At 50.1% G+C, this 24199-nt stretch overlaps 1 protein-coding gene across 3 annotated transcripts in view; it reads right to left on the bottom strand.

Annotated features, from left to right (window-relative positions):
• Positions 1–24199, bottom strand: part of NOTCH1 (notch receptor 1) — a 100685-nt gene that overhangs the window by 45230 nt on the left and 31256 nt on the right. For all 3 annotated transcript variants that reach the window (XR_014560166.1, XM_083721976.1, XM_083721977.1), the window contains 8 exons: positions 16087–16349; positions 15628–15966; positions 11689–11811; positions 10579–10812; positions 10256–10411; positions 8915–9100; positions 7487–7600; positions 3234–3347 (listed from right to left, as the gene is read on the bottom strand). Coding sequence is in view for 2 of the 3 variants with exons in the window: in XM_083721976.1 (XP_083578102.1) it covers positions 3234–3347; positions 7487–7600; positions 8915–9100; positions 10256–10411; positions 10579–10812; positions 11689–11811; positions 15628–15966; positions 16087–16349 (1529 nt within the window). In the remaining variant the exon portion in view is untranslated. The remainder of the gene's footprint in view (positions 1–3233; positions 3348–7486; positions 7601–8914; positions 9101–10255; positions 10412–10578; positions 10813–11688; positions 11812–15627; positions 15967–16086; positions 16350–24199) is intronic.

The raw sequence follows: 24199 nt of genomic DNA, 5'->3' as shown, positions 1-24199 counted from the left end.
GCAGCTAACAACCCCTTTGCCAGCCAGCATGGCCAAGACATGGATAGGAGGGACCCTGGCTGCAAAGGGAAGACAGCGCGTGGCAAGAGGATTTGGAGGGGAGGTTCCCTAACGATTGGAGGAAGGAGAAGGAGCCGCACCCCCCTCCCTACTGCCTCCCAACTGAATGCAAAAAGAGCCTGGCTTTGTCCCCAGGAGCGCACAATGGCTCCCCTTGCACAGACTACCCCTTTCTTCCTGTCTTTCGCAGGAGCCCAGAGGCAGCCTCTTTCCCCACTTTGTCTGCATGCAGCTCAGAGAGGCTGGCCATGGAATCCAAAAGGGCAGGACCAGGACGGGAGGGGGAGGTGCGGGTTCGGTTGGGACAAACGGCTGCATGTACGGCTGCCTGTATGGAAGGATAATAGCAACTGAGAAGTGCCGGGAGACAGAGGAGGGAGGAGGACAAAAGCCGGGAGTGGGGGGAGGAAGAGGGGGGTTGGAAGGAAGACAAAGTCAGGCTTTGACTGTTCCTCCCCTCCCCACAGGCCTCCCCCATCAACGAAATCCACATCTCAGCTTTTCATCGGCAAGACCAAGATGCTCATTAGAGACTGTTCAGCTGGAAGATTTTTAGCGGAGGACCCCCACAAAAGCACCTCTGTTCACTGCTGCCGGCTCATGGCGTCGGCTTTGTCCCCAAACCTACTTGAGTTTCACTCGTCGAGTGCACACGGCCCCTGCTACCCCCCCCCAAAAAAAAACCCCGTGTGTATGTGTATGAGAGGGTTTGGAAATGGCCTGTTTTTTGTATTGCTCCATCCCCGCTTTCTCCTTTGCGGGGAGGCGAGGGGCCCAAGAAGGAAGGAGGAGACCAGAGGCAAAGACCCCAATGGCTGGCACACAACACCCCCTTCCCCAGCAATGTTTGGCTTTCAGCCAAGGTGGGGGGGCTGCCTCCATTGTGTCAGGTGCTGCACAGAGCAAAACTCATGAGGAGTGGGGGAGAGAGGGAGGAAATGGAAGCAGAGTCCAAATATTTTTTGGAGGGGGTGCCACCAGTTGTCGGTGCCAGGGACCCTGGCATTGCACCAGTCAAGAACCAGGGCTCCTGCTCCTCCCCTCCTGAAAGCATTTCTAGGTTGCAAGCCGAACTGAGACCCCTCTAGGCCTTTCAGAAACATCTGAGGAAGTGTCATGGCGGTATCTACTTGGCATGCAAAAGGCCTCTACGCTCAATCCCTACATATATCTCCAGGTATGGCTGGAATCATCTCCTGCCTGAAAACTCTGGAGTGCCATTGCTGCCAGCCAGTGTAGACTGAGCTAGAGGGACCATGGCATCAGTAGAAGGCTGGTAAACTGCTGCCTCTCAGGCTACTGTCAAGAGGCACAGAAGCAGGACTTAAGAGGTTTTTTAAACACACACATAAGGTGTGTAAAGGTACCCCTGACCATTAGGTCCAGTCGTGACCGACTCTGGGGTTGCGGCGCTCATCTCGCTTTATTGGCCGAGGGAGCTGGCGTACAGCTTCCGGGTCATGTGGCCAGCATGACTAAGCCGCTTCTGGAGAACCAGAGCAGCGCACGGAAACGCCTTTTACCTTCCCGCTGGAGCGGTACCTATTTATCTACTTGCACTTTGACGTGCTTTTGAACTGCTAGGTTGGCAGAAGTAGGGATCGAGCAAGGGGAGCTCACCCCGTCATGGGGATTGGAACTGCCGACCTTCTGATCGGCAAGTCCTAGGCTCTGTGGTTTAACCCACAGCGCCACCCGCGTCCCAAACACACACATACAGAGAGAGAATAGGCAGTAGCCTGGCTTTACGAGCAAAGTGTGTATTAGACTCATGTCTGATGAAATGCAGAAAAAGAAAAAATAGACACTACTCAGTGCAAACAGCAATGAATTAGATGCACCAAGGGTCAGTCTCAGTATATGGTGCCCCCAACGTAACTATTTAACTCAGCCCTTCCTTCAGAACTATGAGGACTAGAATCTTACTTTATTTTTAGCCGAATGGTCGGAGCTTTGTGGTATACAGCCCCCGGAATCTCCAGGTAATAATAATAATAATAATAATTTTTTATTTATACCCCGCCCTCCCCAGCCAAGGCCGGGCTCAGAGCGGCTTACAAGCAATAATAAAAACAAGATGAATGATTACAACTTAAAAACAAAAATAAAATACAACATTAAAATAATGGAACATTAAAATATTAAAATGTAGCCTCATCGCAGGAGGAGAAGGAAAAGAAAGGGGGGAAAAAGAGAGGGAGGGAATCAAATTGGCTCCAAGCCAAAGGCCAGGCGGAACAACTCTGTCTTACAGGCCCTGCGGAAAGAAATCAGATCCTGCAGGGCCCTGGTCTCATGAGGCAGAGCGTTCCACCAGGCCGGAGCCAGAGTTGAAAAGGCCCTGGCTCTGGTTGAAGCCAATCTAACTTCCTTAGGGCCTGGGACCACTAGGGTGTTGTTATTTATGGACCTTGAGGCTCTCCGTGGGGCATACCAGGAGAGGCGGTCCCGTAGGTACGAGGGTCCTAGGCCGTGAAGGGCTTTAAAGGTCAAAATCAGCACCTTAAATCTGACCCTGTACTCCACCAGGAGCCAGTGCAGCTTGAAAAGCACTGGGTGAATATGGAGGTAGCCCTCCTCCAATAAAAGCCCTTATTCTCCTGGGGATATGGGTGATTTTAATGACACTGTTAACAATGTTCAGTCAGTGCTTTACGGTGTGTGGGTTTTGTTTTGCAATTCTTGTTCCAACATTGAGTAACATTCTCTACTATGTTATGCTATTTTGCATTACTTTGCAGTATACTTTGGAACTCCCTGCCTAGTGACATCAGGCAACCACCTTCACCGTACTCTTTCTGGCACCCGTTAAAAACATTTTTGTTTAGACAGGCCTAACCAGGTATTTAGAAAGTTGATGCAAGCTTTAGTTCATTGTGCTTTTAACCTTTAAAACAGTTCTTAAATTATTGTTGTTTATTCTTCTTATTGATAATTTGTTTTAAGCATTTTTGTGCTGCACAGAAGGGTTTTGTTTTCAATCAAGGCATGTTACAAAATATATACTAAAGCACATTAGAGACTTTCTTTTAGCACAAACAATATAAAAGTCTAATAAATAAAATTCCTTTGAGAGGAATGAAATACATTATTTACGCAGTGGCCTGCCCCCTGCCCCAGAATCCCTGCCCTCCAGAAGAGGTCAGAGATCCCACACCCCCAACCCTGCTTACCTTCAGTGCATTCACAGGTGTAGGCATTGGGGCCATCAACACACTTGGCACCATTCTTGCACGGGGTGCTGGCACACTCGTCAATGTCATACTGGCACAGGTGGCCATTGAAACCTGCCGGGAAACAAAGAGGCTGAGCTTGGCCTGAGCCCCGACTTCAGGGTGGTTGAGACCCCTGCAGTGGTCACCTTCCTTCTCTCCCTTGCTGGTAAGGAACAAATATGGCTCCCACCTCTTCCACAGGTGAGAAGCCTCTTCTTGCCTAGTAACCTGTGGCAAGTAATGGATACCTCTAGGTGACCAGAAAGGGAAACTGCAGGGGCTTTAGGAGAAGGGCTGTGACTTAGTGACAGAGTCACTGCTTTGCATGCAGAAGGTCTCAGGTTCAGTCCCCAGTTGCATCTTTAGGTGGGGCTGGGAACATGACTTCCATGAAACCAATGGACACAATACTGAGCTAGATGCTGGAGACCATGGCATAGGGAGGGCTCTTGTGCTTAGATCCTGCTTGCAGACTTCCCATACGGGCATCTGGTTCACCACAAGTGAGAACAGGATGCCGGCATAGAGGGGCGCCAGTGGCCTGATCCAGCAGCCAGGCTCTTCTTAAGTTCAATTTTAGTTCTACTCAAGATAGACCTATTGGAAATTACAGGCATTCCTAACTTCGGTTTTCAATGGTTCTACTCTTCAGTAGTGCTTAGCTGGCGATGACCTCTTTGTGCACATCTTTATCTAGTCAGGATGCAGTCCAGACACCCTGCTTGAATTTCCCAGTCACTTTTATTTTAAAAAAGGAGTACCCAAGGGACAGTCAGAGGAGTTGGGAATAAAAGCCAAAAAACCTTTTCTGTGAAATATCTTGATGAATAGGCTGTCATTATACACTTCACAGCTGCCTTCCCACAAACATCCTCAGCCCCAAAGTGGGGCGGGGGGACCCAGTTCGGGGCGGACAATTACGCTAACTCTTGTGATTTCCCACAAACTGGAGGGTAAAGCTGTATCCCGCCCCCCCCCAATCCTCAACCCCTTAAAAAATGTCCAGAAATGTGAAAATGCAAACTGACAGATGGGCACTGCTCCCCCTTCCAAGATCTTGTCCTGTCTCTGGAAATCTTCTCTAGAGAGCGTAAAAAGCATGTCATGGGGGCCTGGCTGCCCCCTTTTTTCGGTTGCCCCACTTGGCACAGTGCCCAGGTGCGAAAGCGACAGCCAACTCTCTGTCTCCAGCACCTTCTTAGTTACACATTTTGTTTCTGGGAAGTTTGCAGCACCGAAGCAGTAGAAATCTGCTCCACTTCACTGCAAAAAGCCAATATGACTTCTCTCTCCCACCACCGGCACCCTCTGGCCACCATACATTTTAAGTACTGTGATGCCACTTTAAAAAGCCATGGCTTTCCCCCAAGGAATCCTGGGAACTATAGTTTGTTCAGGGGGTTGAGTTGTTAAGCAACCCCCCCATATTCCCCTTACAGAGCTACAATTCCTAGAGCAGTTTAACCATCAATGCCTCTTCAAAGGGAACTCAGGGAACTGTAGCTCCATGAAGGGAATAGAGGGGTTTCCTAGGAACTTACAGCACCCTGAACGAACAGCAGCTCCCAGGTTTCTTGGGGGGAAGCCATGACTCTTCAAAGTGGAATCATAGTGCTTTGTGGTGTGAATGTGAAGCTTGCTTTCTCTCTCTCTCTCTCTCTCTGTCACACACACACACACACACAGACCCCTAAACTATCCCTACAACCAGGATAAGAAAAAAGAGCTTGAAAATGTGGGTTTTTCACACACCCCTCCATACACACAGAAACTCTTCCAACTAGACACTGAAGGGGAGGGGGACCTTCAAATCCTCTTCTTGCTAGTAAATTGTGGCTTGCTGTGGCAACTATTCCATGTCAACACTTGGGGTGCCAGCCTTCTGTACCCTGTGGCTCTGCTTCCCCTCCATTCAGCCCCCAAATCAAGTTTTTCAGGGCCTTCGCTCTCCATTGCCATGGAGACGGCTGCCTGGGGTTCTGAATGGGCGCTGGACTGGCTCTCCCTGAGAACATCTTATTTACATCTACAGAGGAGGAGGAGGAGGAGACGGAAAGCCCGGCCTCTCGACTTCAAAAAGCCCCCAAAGCCCCATTTCATGGATTATCCAGCCCTCTCCCCCATTCTCTCGCCCTGTGGACTGCATCACCTCATTTAAATCCATCCAGTTTTCCTCTCATTCTGCCTCTCCCAGCTTCCCAGTGCTCCCCCTCACCAACTTATTCCCCAACTAGGGGGGCCTTTATAAGTGCAAATCTTGTTCCTGCCATTTTTTAAATTAATCCTCGGTTTCTCACTCCCTCGCTTTCATTCTGTCTCCCAGATGAAGGAGGAAGTAGAGCTTGGCTTGAAAGTCTCTTTATGCTGAGGTGAGAGGTGTGTGCATTTGCTGTTCTGAGTTGCACAAAAAGGGGGGGTGTCAGAATGGGGCAAAACAACCCCCAAAGTAGCGGCCCCTTCTAATCAACAGGGTAGAACCCCTAACCCCCACCCTCAGCATCTTAACTCTGCAAAAGTGGCACAGAGTTGTGAAGCTGCTGTGGCATAACTTTGGCTGCATTTACATGACAGTCTATTCCATGGATAGGCAAAGTAAGGCCCAGGGGCCGGATCTGGCCCAATTGCCTTCTAAATCCGGCCTGCGGATGGTCCGGGAATCAGCGTGTTTTTACATGAGTAGAATGTGTGCTTTTATTTAAAATGCATCTCTGGGTTATTTGTGGGGCATAGGAATTAGTTCATTTTTTTCCTTCAAAATATAGTCCAGCCCCCCACAAGGTCTGAGGGACAGTGGACCAGCCCCCTACTGAAAAAGTCTGCTGATGCCTGGTCTATTCCCTTTTCCTGACATTTCCCCAACTGCTAGTTTCCATGTTATATTTGAGCTTTCACACGATGTAAATCCACTTCCAGGAAGATAGAGAAGGCTGTAATCTCAGCACAGTTTATCCCATTTTCCTGAAGTTTCCCTAACTGTTGATTCCTGCATTATTATATGAGCTTTAACATGGCGAAGAAGCCACCTCTAAAAATCTAGTGGAATGTAGAGCAAGTTTTAACATGTATCTCTGTGTTACTTGCTTCCAGAAGAAACGTCTGTTTGCAAATAACACAGAAATGAGAGTGAAACCTCGGTTGTATTCTGCTATATCTCTGGTTTTCATCTCATGCAAAAGTTCAAATATAACACAGAGCAAACGTCATGAAGGCAAAATAAACTACCGAGTGAATGCAGCCTCTAAAAAGGTAACAGGATCCACAGAGGTCATTGGTTTTTTCCTGTGGTCACAACTACTTACCCTAAATTATATTTGCTGTTAGGAATCTTGTAATGACAAAGCAATTTTACACACACACACACACACACACACACACACACACACACACACACCCAAATGATAAACTCAGTTTCTCCATAGGGCAGGCACTGAGCAGAGAACGGAACCAGTCCTGTCTGCCTGATGATGAGTGTGCCTGGGTGATTCCCAAGCTTCCCAGTGCACACTCCTCTCATCCACACATGACGTGCACACCAGGGCCCTGAGCACAATAGCACTTCCTTGCTAGCCACCCCTCAGCAACTGGCATTTAAAGACACAACACCTCTGATGCGGCGGGGGGGGGGTGTCTTTCTGTCCTGAGCACAGTGCAAATTCTGTCTGTGCAAGGCAGATTTCTATTTAAACCTGCCCTTTATTTACAATCATGAGGACTAGTAACCTTACTTCCTTTTTTAGGGGAAAAAGCCACCAGTGGCATGGAGCCTTCTGCTTTGCATGCACAAGGTTCAAAACCCCAGGGTTCAGCCTCTGGTGGCTTCTTTAGGTAAGGCTAGGAGATACCCCCTGCCTGAAAGGTAAACTGGACCTCTGGATCCAGAGGTTTCCTTTACTTACCAGGGCTAACAGCAGTGGCAGGCCTCCCCCCCCCAACACTCCTTCAAAGACAGGGCAACCCACTTCTCAACACCACATTCCTCCACCTCAAATGCAGGCGTGGAGCCCCTTGGAACTGCCAGAATTAAGAGACATCAGAGGAGAAGCATCCAATTTCCCCCGAGCTGCCCACTCTGAGCATATTTCAAACCTGCCGGCAAGGTTTGCCTCTGGGTGGTGGATTAACTGCAGCTCCGTTCTCACTACAAAGGCTTTGCACTGAAGGCGGAGAGATCGATGCCCCTCCATCCCCACCCCACCCCGCTCCAGTAGTACCTCTGGGGCACTCGCAGGCAAACTCATTGATCTTGTCCACACAGTTCCCGTTGTGCAGGCAGGGGCTGCTGGCACACTCGTCCGTGTTGATCTCGCAGTAGATGCCCTCGTAGCCTGAAAGGAGTTTCCCGACAAGGAAAGAAAAGGTAAGCCTAAAGGAGCTCCCCTGATGCATGCTGAGAGGACAGCACACCTATAGCAGAAAAAGGTCCGTGCCTCAAAGAGCCAGCAGCAAATGGCTCATGCTGGCAAGGCCAGCTCCTCCTTTGGCTTTATGGTGGAGGAGAGACTCCTGGCTCTGCTTAGCCACTTTCTCCTGCATTTTGGTGGCAGCAAAATGTTGCAGTGCATCAACACATATCAGGACTGCTCTTGTTCAGGATGTGATGCATGTGTGTGTGTGCGTGCGCGCGCGCCTAAGCGAGGCTCTCCCACCCCCTTCCTTGACCAGCTGCAACACAACAGCCCTGCAGTGTTGCCAATGGGTTTTACTCTATGGTAATTGCTGCCACCTTCCATCCTCCCACTTACTCCTGCAGCCCAGAAGGGAGGGGATCTGGGGTGCACCACGGCAATTACTTTTAAAAAGGCTCTGAGCCTGTGCATCCAGGCTAGGGTCAAAGCAGCTTGCTTGTTTCCCTGGCAGACCCTCTTAAACTTCCTAAAACCCAGGCATTCCAAGACCAAAGCACCCTGTGTTTTAGGAGGCAGCTCTCTTACGAGTTACTCAAGAGTGTAAAGGCAGCCCACACAAACCGAGTCTCTCCCAGATCTCAGAAGAGCATGCTGATCTGTTTCATGGGGTTCCCACCTGCTCCTCTTCCTAAGATCAGAAGGAAATGTCCTTTCTCTATGGTCCCACCCTAGAGGGAGGCACAGCTTATGCAACAAGAGACAGGGCCTTTTCAGTAGCTGCACCAACCCTATGGCTTTACTTCATTGGTAGGAGAAGTCCAGGTGTGGCAAACGTCGAAGCAGAATATGCCCAGACGCCACCTCTCTCCTAGGCATCAGGCTTCACACAGTGCAGGCACAAACTGACATACAAATATGTTGTAACCGAGGCTCCCAGCATCATTCACAAGCACTGGCTATGCTGAGAGTCAGGTTTGATGCAGTGGTTAAGAGTGTTGACTAGGACCTGGGAGAGATCAGGGTTAAAATCCCCCGCCCCCCAACTTGGCCACAAAGCTTTCCAGACAGGAACTTGGGAGCCAGTCACCGCCTCTTAGCTTAAGCCTAACCTCACAGGGTTGTTGAATTAAATGAGGAGCAGAGGAAGAACCATGCATGCCACCTTGAACTCCTTCGGGGAGGTGTGTGTGTATGTGTGTAAGTGAATAATAAAGGGAGCTGGGAGTTCAACAACACCTAGAGGGCACACTGCTGGGGATACCTCCTGGGTGGTATGTAGAACTGGGCACTCACCTGGCATGCAAATGCAGTGAAAGACCCCAATCTGGTCCAGGCAGGTGGCATCGTTCTGGCAGGGGTTTGAGGAGCACTCATTCACATCAATCTCACAGCGGGGGCCAGAGTAGCCTTGCTGGCACTGGCATTCGAAGGAGCCCTCTGTGTTGAGGCACTTCCCCGCATGCTCACAGGGGTTGGCACCTGTTGGGTTCAGAACCATTAAAAAGACATAATCAACATTCTATATTAGCATTACTGGTCTTCCGAGTTTGTACTGAACTGTGTTAATTCTTTACTACTCCTGTGTTCGCCTTTGCTTTATCTATATGCTGTTGTGAGTTTTTCAATACAAGAAATATTGTTTGCTCATTTGTAACACGGTTGTTGTTGTGAGTGCTCTGAGCTTGGCACTGCCATTGTGCTCCCCCCACACACACTTCCCAGAAAGCAGCAAACAAATATTAAATCAAATCCAAATTGAACACACACACACACACAAAAACACAGTGAAGAGAAGCAGTAGCTCCCAAAGGAAGCAACAGAGCATGACTGGGGATGGTGGCCATGGATCGGGACCTCCCAGCCTGCACCTTTCTGGCTCCTGGCCTTGTCCTTCCCCAAACTCTCTGTTTGCATGTAGTCTCCTGAGCTAGGTTTCAGGATCCCACTGTACTCCTTGAGTATTTCTTATGATGACCTGCTCTAGCTAGCTCCCTATTTTGGGGGGGTCCAAATGTTGCTAAATAATGCAGAGTGTTAACTCTGGGCAGATTCAATGTCCTTCCATATCCCAAGTGCTGTGAGACAGCAGGTATGCTGGCTCCCCTCTTTCCTTCAAGGTATTATGCCCCTGTTAACTATCAGGAGCTGGAATCCACAAAACAATGTATATCTGTCCTGCAATTACTAAACCGGAGTTTCGCAGCAGAATAAATTTGGCCCCTTTGCTGACCAAGGTCAGTTCAACTTTATGTTAAAAATCTAATGGAAGATAAAAACATAAACAGTGGCATCAATGGCAGCTAAATTTCTATTGGTGAGAAAAAACCAAGACCTGAAACCAAGAGAGAGCATTTTCAGCGAGTAACTCTGTGAGCCGGGTTTCCAGCATTGCAGGGGGTTGGGCTAGATGACCCTGAGGGTCCCTTCAAACTCTACGATTCTAACTCCAGATTACAGTTGTTGTTGTTATTTTGCATTTTGCTATCTGCTTTGTTCTGAAGTCCTTGTGTGAGGCATGCTTTCTTTATTTCCTGTGTGCTGACTGTATTACATTGGGTTTCAGGCTAGAACAGACTACGCAGGACCCTTTCCACTGGTATTTCTCCCCGCCAAGTCCTCCCTGTGCCCACTTACCAAGCGAGCATTCATCCACATCCTGGTTGCAGGCAGGCCCCATGTAGCCAGAGGGGCAGGTGCAGATGGCCTTGCCAGTGACTGGGTTGGTGTCGCAGTTGGACCCATCATTGCAGGGGTTGCTGATGCAAGCATCGTTGAGGTGGCACAGCAGACCTGCAAGGAAACGGGCACAGGTGCTTAGAGAAGAATGCTTGCAGGGGGGCTCCGACCCTCCCTCTCTCAAAAGTCCCATGGGCACCCACCCCAAAGTGGCACCCCTGGTTTCGTGTACCAACAGGGGAGGGAGCTGGGACCTTGCATTCAGCTCCCTTGATCCGCACCTGTCCGTCCATGAGGGCACTCGCAGTAGAAAGAGGCCACACGATCGTGGCAGGTGGCTCCCACGAAGCAGGCAGCGTTGGCGCAGTCGTCAATGTTCTCGCTGCAGTCCTCGCCTGTCCAGCCGTTGACACAGACGCAGTTGTAGCTGCCATGGGTGTTGTGGCACGTGCCCCCGTTCTGGCAAGCATTGGGGATCAGTTGGCACTCGTCCACGTCCTCTGCACAGTACTGGCCTGGAAGAGGTTCACAGAATCATAGAATTGGAAGAGTTGGAAGGGACCCAAGGGGTGGTCATCTAGTCCAGCCCCTGCAACGCAGGAATAGCAGTGGGGCGGAGTAAAGAGATGAGTTGGAAATTATCTTTGCCCTCATTGTCAAAAGACAGCAAACTTATTTAACTCATATAACACAAGGTCCTCAGTAACAATCGTGGTAATTGTAAGAGTGGGTTGTTTACAGCTAAGTCCTATGCAGAGCTGACCTACTAAAATGTGGGTGACCTGAGCGAGTCAAATTCACCAATTTCAATAGGCTTACTTTGAGGAGGTGTAATGTGGGATAAGCCCCAGCAACATTATTAATGGTAGCAAGAGCAACACCAATAATAGTTGTAGCTAAGGCTAATAAAATGGCAATAACAACACTAATACAGTGGTACCTCGGGATGCAAACGGGATCAGTTAGGAGCCCCGGTCGCATCCCGAACCGAACGTAAGACACGTCTGCGGGTCACGTTTTGCTGCTTCCACACATGCATGTGAAGTCATTTTGAGCATCTGTGCATGCGCGAGCGGCGAAACCTGGAAGTAATGCGCTCCGTTACTTCCTGGTTGCCGTGGAGCGCAACTCGAACGCGCTCAACCCGAAGCACATTCAACTTGAGGTACAACTGTATTGCGTATTTCATAATGCATAACTTTCAACATAAATCTGTAAAGGTCTGAAAGTGCATTAAAATCTTGGCATCCTACGTGCTCCCTATGAACAGAGAATGGATTGGAAGGGTGCAGCTGAGCCAGTCTTCAAACCCTGACCATGACCCTCCCTGGAGCCAAACCCTCACCTGTCCCCTTGTCCCCCACCCAAGGATATTGGCCTTCATTCCCTACCTGTCCATTCAGGGGGGCACTGACAGTTGTAGGTGTTCACCCCGTCCACGCAGGTCCCTCCATTCTTGCAGTTGTTCCCTGGGCAGTCATTGAGATTTTCCTCACAGTTCTGACCAGCAAAACCTGCCAGGTGTTTGAAGGTAGGGAAAGGAAAAGGGGAAAGGAAGAAAACGTGCGTCAGACCTTGTTTTTAGCCCCCTCTGACAATGGGGGAGAAACAGCAGGCTCTGTTACTTAATGGAAGAGGATGAAAATTGCTCAGCTTGCTGGAAAACCTCAAGAGATGCTGTCAATCTGACTTGACGTGAAATGCCATCCAGTCTCAGAAAATATGGATGCCCCATTTAAAAAAAAATACTGGAAAATTATCTTATATATTGGATTTGGAGCCTCCATGCTTGCTTAAGAACTTAAGAAGAGCCTGCCAGATCAGGCCAAAGAGGGCCCAGCGTAGTATAGACAATCACCAGTCAGGTGCCTCTTTTGGGAAACCCTCAAGCAGAGCACAACAGCAACCCTGCCCTCCCGAACGTTCCAGCAACAGCTATTCAGAAGCATTTATTGCTTCCAAATATGGAGGCAGAGCATCGCCAGCATGCCTAGTAAACTCTCCTCTATGAGTTTGTCTAAACCTATTTTAAAGCCATCCTAGTTGGCCATCACTCCTCCTTGTGGGGGGTGAGTTCCACAGTCATAACTATGTGCTGTATGAAGAAGTCCGTTCCAAAAGAACACAAGCTTGCTTGTATCTTCTCTTGGGGGGCCGGGGGCTTGAACCTTGCTGGTTCAAATACAGCACACGGTGAACTGGTTGCCACCCCTTGCTCTCCAGACATGTTGTGACCCTGCTAATGGGACTCCCCCTTTTTCTCTCTCAGCAGGAGGTCTTGATCCCTACCGGAGGAAGGTAGCTGTAGATCCACAACAATCTGGAGGGTCAAAGGCTCAGCTCACATTTGTTCTTGGAGCATCACCATTTGTTTGTTTTTTTCCAGAAACTTAACTGCTGCGCCCTGGAGGAACCAACACGCCTGAATTTGCATAAGACTATGTTTACGTTCACTTTTATTGTGAAGCCAGAGTAGCGAGCCCCCGGGTACAAGACTTTGCAGAAAAGCTGTGTAAGTATCTGGCCACAGCAACCTGTTTCTACCTAAGCTCACAAGAGAGGAGCTGTATAATAATCGTGGGGAGAGAATGCAATATGAAGTGTGTGGGAGATTCCAGTGCTGGAGGCTCCATCGCCTGGTGTCCTTCCATTCAGCACAGCAGGAAAACAGGGCCCAAAAAGGAAGGAACTGCACTGCAATTGGGGGTGGGGGTAGAGAATGGGACTGGTGCCACACAGACTCCGCCAACCACAGGGTTTTATAGCGGAAGGGCCCTGCCCGCTTCACCTCCTTTTAGCTCCCTGTGCCGTCCATGATGTAACCTGCTTTTCTCTTCCTGCTCCTGCCGCTCTCTCTCTCTCCCCCCCCCCATCCCATGTGCAAGGAAGTCCTCCTAGCATCCTGACATTGGGAGCCCGAAACAAGGGGTCCATTTCTGCGACAGGAACCTAAGAAGAGCCCTGCTGGGTCTGGCCAATGGTGTACCTCGCCTAGACTTCTGTTCTCCCCTTGGCCAACCAGACACCCCCGAAGGGAAGAACACAAGGACTCAGGCATAAGAGTGGCGGCAGCGCTCTCCTCCACTTGTGATTTCCCAGCCGGCCAGCATTTGGATGCATATTCTGCCTCCTCCCGAGAAACCAGCTCCATCAAAGTCTGAAGGCTTTAACGTGACACAGCAATGGACCCAGAGCCTTGCTCATTTCCACACAGAAAGGATCTCCCACCCTCAAAAATAGAAGGAGGAGGAGGAGGAGGAGGGAAAAGACAGGATCTTGTTTGATCAAGGAACCCTCCTTCTCTGCTCTTCATCGACACAGATTTCTCCAGCTGCCACCCTGTGTCCTCAACTCAGGGTGAAAGCAATATACTTGAGAGTATACAGTGAAGGAGCTGGAGAAGCAGGTTCTGCAAAAAGACACACACACACACACACACACACACACACACACACACCTAGAAGTGAAGCAACAGCTGTTTTGACTGCAGGCTGCAAGTTGTTTTTTTAGCAAACTCCTACTTCCTATATGTACAATAGAAGCTGCCTTTTAATGAGTAACGACAAATGGCCCATTCCGTCCAGGACCTTCCTACACTGGATGATAGTGGCAGTCTAGGTTTTCACATGAGGAGTCTCCTGGAGATGCTGTTGGGGTTGGATTTGGGGCCTTCTGCACAAAAAAGCAGCCCTCCCCCTAAAAATAAAGTTAAGATTCCAGTCCTCATAGTTCTGAATAAAACAGGAACAAGTCAGACCAACAAGCCATCTAGCTCCATATTGTCTACACAGATGGCAGTGGCACTCCAAAGTTTCAAGAGGAGTCTTTCCCCGCCCTTGCCTGGAGATGCCAATTGGGGATTGAACCTGGGAGCTTCTGCATGTAAAGCAGGTATTCTACCACTGAGCTACAGCTCAAAGAAGTTATTCTTGTCATGAAGATGCCATGATTGGAGGAAAAATACTGTCCCCTGCCTGAAATCCTGGAGAGTCACTGCTGCTGCCAGTCAGCATGGGCAGTATGGAGCTAGATGGACCAATGTCTGACTCGCCACAAAGCTGTTAAATTGCTGTCTCTCTGGCTGCTGTTAAGCGGCACAGAAAGAGGACTGGGTGTTAAAAAAAAGAAATGAAAAGAATAGGCAGCAGGTCAGACAAAAAGGAAAAAAAGAAAAATTAGTCATTTGTGAATACTAAAAAAGTAGGGCAGCTAAGATAAGAGGAAGCCTGATTCGTTCTTCTTTGTTACTTTTTGAACTTGTGCCTCTCCAAACTGATTAATCTTTCAAAGAAGCCCAATTGACCAATCTAAGGATCAGGCAGGAAAGACACTTCGCAACTCCTTTTGAGCCTGTCCCAAGCAATTAATCAGCTGGAGAGGCACCAATGCTTTCAAACTCAAAGCAGCACATTAACAGCAGCAGCAGCAATAGGGGTCTTAGATAAAGTTAGCAGGCAGTTGGGATGGAAAAAACAACAACAGGGGAAGAGGGCTTTGTTTTTGAAGAGCCCGGCAGCAGCACACTCCTGTTGCGATAACTGACCCCTCTCTGCCCCTCCTGGGTACACGGAAGGATCTGATTGCTGCCTGGGAAACGGACTGCACTGATACTGAGCAGCACTTTGGGTGGGGAGGAAACCTATCTAAGGGACCTCTAGCTGCAGATGTCAAGCCTGGGTGCCATAGGACAGGACCACTAGTAGCCAGGTTGCTAGTGGGTAGCTTGCTGGAGGGAGCAAAGAAGCCCCTCTTTGCTCTGGGTCCAGGTGGTTTGCATAGGGCATAAAGAGCTGCCGTATAGCAGTTGGGTAATTGGAATATTCTAGCTTTATATCCTTCACACTGAGTGGCAGCTCTCTAGGGTCCAAGATAAGGAGATTGTACTGGGGGTTGAACCTGGGACCTTCTGCATGCAGAGCACTGAGCTACAGCCCTCACCCCAAAATAAGAGAGGATTCTGGCCCTCATGGTTCTAAACAAAGGTCTGAATTAACCAGGTAGGGCAGGAATTGCTCCCTGCCTGAAACCCTGAAGAGCTGCTATTAAGTGTAGGCAATGCTGAGCTGGTTGGACCAATGTCTCAGCATTGAGCAGCTTCCTGTATTTCCATATAATTCAGCGCTTTGGTACAGAACTCTTGAGGACTAGAAACTCCTCTCCACAAACACCCTGGTGAAGGGCTGGAGCTCAGTGGGAGCCCCATTCTCTGGCTCAGCAGAAGGCAGCTTCCTACGTACCCACCCTCACCAAGGGCTTGCGGCCACTAGAAGCCAAGGAAGAAAGGCAGCTTCAAGCAGCCAGCAAGAACCGGACAGTTTCCCCATCCATACCTGGCAGGCAGGTGCACTCGTAGGTGGTGTCTCCGGTCTGCCGGCAGGTGCCTCCATTCTGGCAAGGCGAGGGGTTGCAGGGGACGTAAAGGTGCTCGCAGTTCTGTCCTGTGTAGGCCTGCCTGCAGTGGCACTGGTAGGAGCCCACCTCGTTGACGCAGGTGCCGCCGTTCTTGCAGATGGCAGGGGAGCGGCTGCACTCGTTGGTGTCCTCCTTGCATGTGGCCCCATGGAAGCCCGACGGGCACTTGCACACATAGGTCGATTCGAAGGGCACACACTGCCCACTGTTGGCACAAGGGTTGGAGGCGCAAGGGTCTGCCTGCTGGCATGTTTTGCCTAGGGAAGGGGCGAACACAGAACACAAGCTTCCTTTAGAGAAACATCCTGCAGCCTAACTGAGTTGGGACTGATAATAACCTGGGATTGCTGGTGCTCAAAGACTTGCTGCCCGCTTACCTGACCATCCTGGAGGGCAGCGGCACTTGTATTCCGTCAGCGTGACAAGGTCGCAGCTCCCTCCATTGTGGCAGGGGCTGCTGAGGCATGCGTTCTCCTCAGGAGTAAGGCACAGCTTGTCAGTGTAGCCTAGGTGGCAGGCACAGGTATACTCGGCCACATTGCCACGGACGATGGGCTGGCAGGTGCCCGCATTCTTGCAGGGGTAGCTGAGACACGGGTTCTGCAGGTGGCACCGGCTGCCCACATGAGAGCTGGGGCACCTAGAGTGAGGAAGAAGGGGACACTTCAGGACTAAGGAGGGTGGTGGCATGGCAGCATTTACCCAAAACAGCAAACCTCAATGGTTACATTGCACCTCCATTGCCTCTGAATGCCAACTACAGCAGAGGAGACTACAGTTGCACTCAGAACACATCAGTGTTTGAAATTCCCGAGGTGCATTTTGCTACTGGCACAGGCCCAATTGCAACTATGTGGAGATTTCTGGGCACAAGGTTGGCAACCACAATTTAAAAACCTTTGCCTTAGGCCATAGTTAATACCATTTCTGCTGTGTTGTGTTTCTCCTTGTATACTGGGACAAAGGAATTGTTGTAGAGCAAGCTATAGTCAAGCAATGTAGCTGTGATCATAGAATCGTAGAGTTGTAGTGTTGGAAGGGACCCCGAGGGACATCTAGTCCAACTCTTTGACAAGTAAGGCACTCCATTGTAGTGACCACAAACTAGGTTTAAGGTGACCATTGGCGCCTAACTTATATATCTAACACTGCTTCCCATTGGGGCATCTGGTTAGCCAACGTGAAGGTCTACCATAAGAGGTCTACCATAAGAGCAGAACCTCCATCCCCAGGAGCAGTCTAGCTCTGAATACCAGTTGTTGAGAATCACAAGTGGGGAGAGTTGCTGTGTGCTCAGGTCTTGCCTGTGGGCTTCCCATAATAGGCATTTGGACACCCACTGTGAGTACAGGGTGCTGGGGGAGGTCTTCCAGGAGACTTTTCCCAACATGTTTCAGGTACCTCAGCAATCCATACAATGCTCAGGGCAACTGGTTGGTGGGGCTGATTCAACCCCTCCCAGCATTCTGCATGACGGGGAAGGGGTTATGCCCCCAAACTATCACCTCCTGCAGCCCATGTCTGCAATTGACCCCTGCCACCTGAAAAAAATGCCCTCTCATTTCCAGGACAGGACAGGTAACCTGTATATTCCGCAGGGCCACAACAGGCTTTTTGTTACCTCTTGTCACACATTTGTGGGTTTCTCTTGGATTTATAGCCCATCCCATTCAAAAGGTTCTAGGTGGGAAGCAACACATTTAAAAACAGCTGAATAAACTGTTACTGGGGACACAAGAAGAAGAAAGAAGGAGGGCAGGGCCTCAAGGCTGTAAATTCTTAACAGCCCTGCCAGATTCCATTAAAAGCCCCCTGCTTCTCGTCTCCCACAGTGGCTAGACAGATGCTTCTAGGGAGTCCTCAGACAGGGCAGAAACTCAACAGGCTTCTTTGCTTCCCACCGGCCCAGTAACTGATACTTGGAGGTAGACTGCCTTGGAATGTGGAGGTTCCACTGAGCTGTCATAGCTCATAGCTGTGAATAAATGTGTCCCCCTCCTTGGATTTTGTCCAGCCCCCTTTAAACAACTACTGGCCCTTATGTCCTGCGGAAAGCAGCCATCTCACAATTTGCACTTGCTGCAAATCAATTTCACTGAATGACTCCTGGATTCTGATGTTATGACAAGAGACAGGGGTCACTGCACAAAATAAAGGCAGGCTTCCCACAGAAGTGAAACTCAATCCCTTGGGTTTTTAAATCACAAACTACCCTCAGCTCCTGCAAAGACCTGAGCTGGAGAATCACAAGCAATCCATCAACTGTCCAAGCCTTCCACAGCCCATGGGAACCCTTTTTTCACATGCACCTTAGGCACCACTTTCACACCCTGGCCACACACTCCCCCCCCCCCAATGCCCACAAACCACCTGCCCCAACTCCTCCCAGAGCCACCGAGGGAGCTATAAATCTCCCAGTCTTCAAAGAGGCTGCTCCAAAGATCAAAGAGCCATCCCTGAGAAATCACACCCTTTTTTGCTGCTGGACTAGATGGGCCATTGTCCTGATCCTGCAGGCCGTTCTTACGTTCTTATGCAATGGAAGTCAAAGAGCGAGGGGCCCACTCTGCACTTGTCAACAGGTGAAGCAGCACCCTTACTAATGCCCCCACCCCTATTGGGTGCACAACCCTTGAGACAACTGCTTCGCCGTTCTCTTCAACTATAAGCTCCCTTCCAAAAGTTGTTAAAAAGGTAAAGGTAAAGGTACCAGACTCTGGGGTTGGTGCGCCCATCTCACTCAAGAGGCCGGGGGCCAGCGCTGTCCGGAGACACTTCCGGGTCACGTGGCCAGCGTGACAACCTGCATCTGGCGAGCCAGCGCAGCGCATGGAAACGCCGTTTACCTTCCCGCCGGTAAGTGGTCCCTATTTATCTACTTGCACCCGGAGGTGCTTTCGAACTGCTAGGTTGGCAGGTGCTGGGACCGAGCAGCGGGAGCGCACCCTGCCGCAGGGATTCGAACCGCCGACCTTTCAATCGGCAAGTCCTAGGCGCTGAGGCTTTTACCCACAGCGCCACCCGCGTCCCTTCCAAAAGTTGTTACCTACAGCTAAAAAGGCAGGAAACAATGCTCTCCCCCTAAATACAGCATATGCCAGATTATCTCAGTGTGAAAGCGCTTCCATTTTTATTTTCTCTCTTTCTTTTGAAAAAATAGAGACATCCTAGCAGCAAACACACCCATCCATCAAGTGGTCACTGGCAGAGCCATCTGTTACCAGAAGCCAAAAGGGCCAGCTCGTTAATAAAAGAGAGAGACCCTAAACAAAACAAGGCAGCATGTGACACAAACACATATGGGCCGGAGAAAGAGGAGGATTTGCAGATGTGAGTATTCCATGGAAAGGATACTCTGAGATTCCAGGAAGCTACAATCATTCTTTTAAACCAGGAGAAAGTCTTTCAGCAGCAAAATCCTGTGCAGCTTGAATCTTTCTTGCTTTAGTTTTAGTGCTCTGGGGAAAGGAAGGTATTTGAAGGATAGCCTAGCAAAAAGGTGGCAGTTTCTTTTCCTGCAGAGGGCTGCAGTGGTGATGTGGGCTGGAATTTTGGAGAGTCGAGCACAGCCCTGCAATATAACCATTGCAGCATTATCCCTGGTGTGGGTGGGAGGATGGAGAAACACTCCAGAGCCCCCATCTCTAACGTGGGCATTACATCATGTGCAAAAAAAAGAGAGATTTATTTTAAGTTCCGAATGTTTTTTAAAAAGAGCACCCAGTCTGTGTGCAAGCACCTTCCCAAGTACCAACCACCTCGGACCCTGCGATTGTCTAGTGAGGGCTTGTTGGGAGCTGCTTAGTTGGTGCTGACCTGTGACTGGGCCTTTTCAGTGATGGCTCCCCAGCTGCAAAATGCCCGCACTAGTGGGGTGCGGCTGTCTCCATCATTATAAGCTTTTCAGGAGGAAATTGAAAACATTCCTGCTTACCCCGGCCATTAGGAGGCGGAAGACAGCTGCTCCAGGAAGCCTCATGCTAATAATAAAAAGAACGTTTTTAACTGAAGTTGTTTTTAGAATGCTTTTGCTTTGCTTTTAAATGGTTTAACTGTTTGCCACCCTGGGCTCCTTGGGGAAGAAGGACAGGGTATAAATTGTATTAAACAACCATCATCACCAGTATGAGGCCCCTCCAAGCAATTCAAGCGCTTGGTTTGGTCTGAATGGGGCAATTTAATATTCCTGCCTCTGGCCTGGAACACTTAAAAGTGGACTACACTGCTGGGCTGTTCTGAGCAACTCTCTTCGAAACACAGCATTCCTGCCTTCAATGCTGGCATAACAGAACTACACTACAAGGATGTTACAGACGGCTCTCTTGCCCCAAGAGAGGAATGGACAACATGGCAGGAACACTGTGGGCTTCTCTCTCAGCTTTAGCCTAACACCCCACAACTTAAGAAGATGGAGGGGAGGGTCAGGCCTCTCAGGACTGTTGTGAGGATAATATAGGGGGGAGGAGACCCACGTACACCAGCTTGAGCCCCTTGAAGGGAAGAAGGTGGGATAAAAATGCAATAAAAAGATAATAAATAAATCCACCGGATTCAGGACATAGAAGCCAGTTCTGGTTCAGAGGCTGAACTTGGCCCTTTCCAAGTGAAACTCTGCCTGTATGGTAGGGAGAAAACAGAGAAAAGGTGTCCTGTGTACCATAATTCCCCTCTTTCTTTTCCTTTTCTTCCGCAAGGCTGGTTACATGAACAACCCAAAGAGTTCAAAGGCGGCAAATGAAGGCCCATCCTGTGCCACAGATGCCCGAACAAAGGGCCAGGAGACAGGTGGGTTTGTGCTAGCCAGGTGTTGACAGGGGCTGTCTTGGGAATATCCCTTTGATTACAATGATGGCGATTATTATTAAGAAGCGCCCTGTGTCTGGATTCTGGAAAGAGAGAGGGAGGGAAAGTTCCCTCCCCTCTCTCTCTCTCTCTCTCTCTCTCTCTCTCTCCTTCTCCTCACCGTTCTCAACTCCCTGCACCCGCCATCTAACTTTGCCACGACTCTGCCATCCTGCACAAAGAGGACTGCAGCTGGCTTCAGCCCCAGCCTGCTCTTGCATTCATGGAGAATAAGCAGCACTTTACACAGGGGGATGGGATGTAGCAAAACTGCCACAACATGGAAGGGCAGCCTTTTGAGGCACAGCCCATTCTCCTAGGGCAGCTGTAGGGTGAGTGCCAAGAGCTTTCCCCGCTGCCACCCACAGATCACCGCGTGGGGTGCTGGAGGCATTTCAGGCAAAACTAGTACCCGCCAATTTAGCCCCACAGTCAGTGTGGTCTATGGCCAGGAGTGATGATTTGGAGTCATCGTCCTGCAACATCTGGAGGGTAACAGATGCCCCCACCCGCTAAAACCTCCTCTACCCACCCAGAACCATGCTGGTCATTTGCAACTTAAGATTGCTCAAGGCTCTACAGGATCAACCCCTTGCAGCATCTCCAGGGAGGGCTGGGAAAGTCTCCCTGCCTGAAAAGACCCCTGAGAGATACTGCTGCCGGTCAGCATTGGAAGGACTGAGCTGAAATAGCGATGGTTTGACTTGACGCAAGCGCAGCTCCCTCTGTGTCCTTGCACTGTTGCTATTATGGGGCTTCAAAACTGCTCGGCTTTGGGTGGTCCACATTCAACACTTTGAAGACCTGGGAGGCCAAAATGTGTCCAGATGAAAAACCGGGGGGGGGGGGGCAGCAAAAACACCAAGTGGGAGACCAAGGCAGGAAGTAGGTCAGCAGAACCAGCTGATCCAGAGGGCGCAAGGAAACCAAACCCCCAAATGTCCTTCAGGCAAATGGAGAGAGCAAAGGAAGGAGGCAGCCAACAGCCTACCCCTTCCTCCTCCAGCTCCACAAACCCCCAAGCTCCCATTGTTTGGGGTCCTTGTGTTTGTGAGAATCCGAGGACATTTCAAGTTAATGAGATGGCATGAGCCAGGCCCAGTGAAAAGTGGGCATAACAGAAAGAGAAGGAGGAGGGGAAGAAGGGGAGGGGGAAGGAAAAAAGGAAAGCAGGGCATCTGCTGGGCAGACAAAAGGGTGCCAGGAGCAGGTGCGCATGTTAATTAGAGGGTCAGAGCAGCTGCTCTCCCGCTCACCAGCCAATGTGCTGTTCCAGAGGACCGAATGCTGCAGGGAAGGGGGAACTGCAGGGGGCTGGGCGCGCGCGCGCACACACACACACATACTGCTCTGTTAGGGAATTCAGCTGCCTGCTTTGGCGCTGCTCAGGGGAAAGGCGCCAGTGAGATGGAGGCACAGGGCAGCAATGGCGGCATCCCGAGGATGGCGGCTGCAGGGCTGCTGCTGCTGCATGTGTGGCTACTAGCGGCTGCACCCTCTGGCACTTCCTGTGGTGGCTTCCTCTCTTCTTTCTCATAAGCTCAGATTGGAGAAGCAAATCACCCCAAGTGCATGGCGCGGGCATTAAAGGGTGCGTGAAGTGGGAGAGGTTTGTGAGTTGTTTAAGGGAAGAAGGAAGTAGCAAACTTCCTTATTTCAGCAGCCCACAGCTGGGTATCTGTCTGCATTGGGGCCAACCAAAAGAAGTCACATAAACAGCTGAAGGTCCCAAGTTCCCCAGAGCTCCTGCTTGAATAAGTTCATGCAGCGCACATCTGAACTATGGAACTCCCTCCTGCAGGAGGCAGTGAAGGGCACCAGCTTGGATGGATTTAAGAGACTCATAGAGGAGAATAAGGCTAGCAACAACTACAACTACTACCACCTCCATCGTTCTGCCCAGACACTGAGGTCCAGCGCCGAGGGCCTTCTGGCGGTTTCCTCGCTGCGAGAAGCAAAGCTACAGGGAACCAGGCAGAGGGCCTTCTCAGTAGTGGCGCGCGCCCTGTGGAACGCCCACCCACCAGTTGTCAAAGAGAAAAATAACTACCAAACTTTTAAGACATCTAAAGGCAGCCCTGTTTAGGGAAGCTTTTAATGTTTAATAGGTTATAGTATTTTAGTGTTTTGTTGGAAGCCGCCCAGAGTGGCTGGGGGGACCCAGCCAGATAGGCGGGGTATAAATAATAATAAATTTATTATTATTATTATTATTGTTACTACTACTACTACTAGCCATGGGGGCTGTACTGTGCTCCCATGGTCAGCGGCAACAATGCTTTCGAATAGAAATTGCTGGAGACAACATGAGGGAGAGTGCTCTTGTGCTCAGGCCCTACTTGCACATTTCTCTGCATCTGGTTGGCCACCATGAGAGGAGGATGCTGGACGAGGTGGGCCATGGGCCTAAGCCAACAGGATCCCTCTTAGGTTTCTCCTCCACTGTTGGAGGCAGTACGCCTCTGAATACCAGTTGCAGCAAACTGCAGGAGGGGAGAGTGTTGCTCTGTTCTCAGGTCCTGCTTGTGGGCTTCCCATAATGGGCATCTGGTTGGCCCCTGTGAGAACAGGATGCTGGACTACATGGGCTACTGGTCTGATCCAGCAGCCAGGCTCTTCTTTCTTATACAAATGCAGGCCACCTGATGAAGAGTTCTGGAAGTCTCAAAAGCTTGTCACATTTCTTGAACAACTTTTTGGCCGATACTGTCTTACTGCGGACACTCTCCGGACCAACTCAGTTCCACAGATGTTGTCTGTGCAGCATCATGCTAGCTAGCAGGGCTCACGAATCATGCTGTGCGCCACGTCTGGGAGTAATTTTGCTCTTCTACATTTCCCACAAACTTTACTAGTAAGGAAAATTGCCTCATATTTGTGAGCCACTTGCAGGAAATGCTCTCATGTCTTTACAAATAACAATGAAAAAACCATACTTTGCCTTGGTAATGGACTGGATGAGAGCCAACAGACTGAAACTCAATCCAGATAAGATTGAGGCACTGTTAGTGGGTGGTTCCCTAGACCAGATGGGTGGGAAATCGCCTGCTCTTGATGGGGTTGCACTTCCCCTGAAGGACCAGGTTTGTAGCTTGGGGGTACTTCTACAGTGGTGCCTCGCTAGACGAAAAGAATTCGTTCCGCGATTCTCTTCGTCTAGCGGTTTTTTCGTCTTGCGAAGCAAGCCCATTGACAGCTTAGCGGATTAGCGCTACAGCTGTCAAGCGGCTTCCAGCGATCAGCTGTTAAGCGGCTTATCAGCGGAACAGTTGATAAGCGGCTTAGCGGCTTAAGAAAAGGGCGGAAAAAGCGGAAAAAACCCGCGGGGGGATGCAAGATTTTTTTCGTCTTGCGAAGCAACCCCATAGGGTAATTCGTTTTGCGAAGCGCCTCCAAAACGGAAAACCCTTTCGTCTAGCGGGTTTTTCGTCTTGCGAGGCGTTCGTCTTGCGGGGCACCACTGTAGATCCTTTGCTGTTGCTCAAGGCTCAGGTGGCCTCAGTGGCCCGGAGTGCCTTCCATCAGCTTAGGTTGGTGGCCCAGCTACACCCCTCTCTGCACAGGGATAGTCTAACTACTGTTATGTGTGCGCTGGTAACCTCAAGGTTAGATTACGCAATGTCTTATACGCAGGGTTACCTCTGAAGA

The sequence above is a fragment of the Podarcis gaigeae genome (assembly GCF_964106915.1).
Source record: "Podarcis gaigeae genome assembly, chromosome: Z".
Lineage (NCBI taxonomy): Eukaryota > Metazoa > Chordata > Lepidosauria > Squamata > Lacertidae > Podarcis > Podarcis gaigeae.
This window is presented reverse-complemented; position numbering and strand designations above follow the sequence as displayed.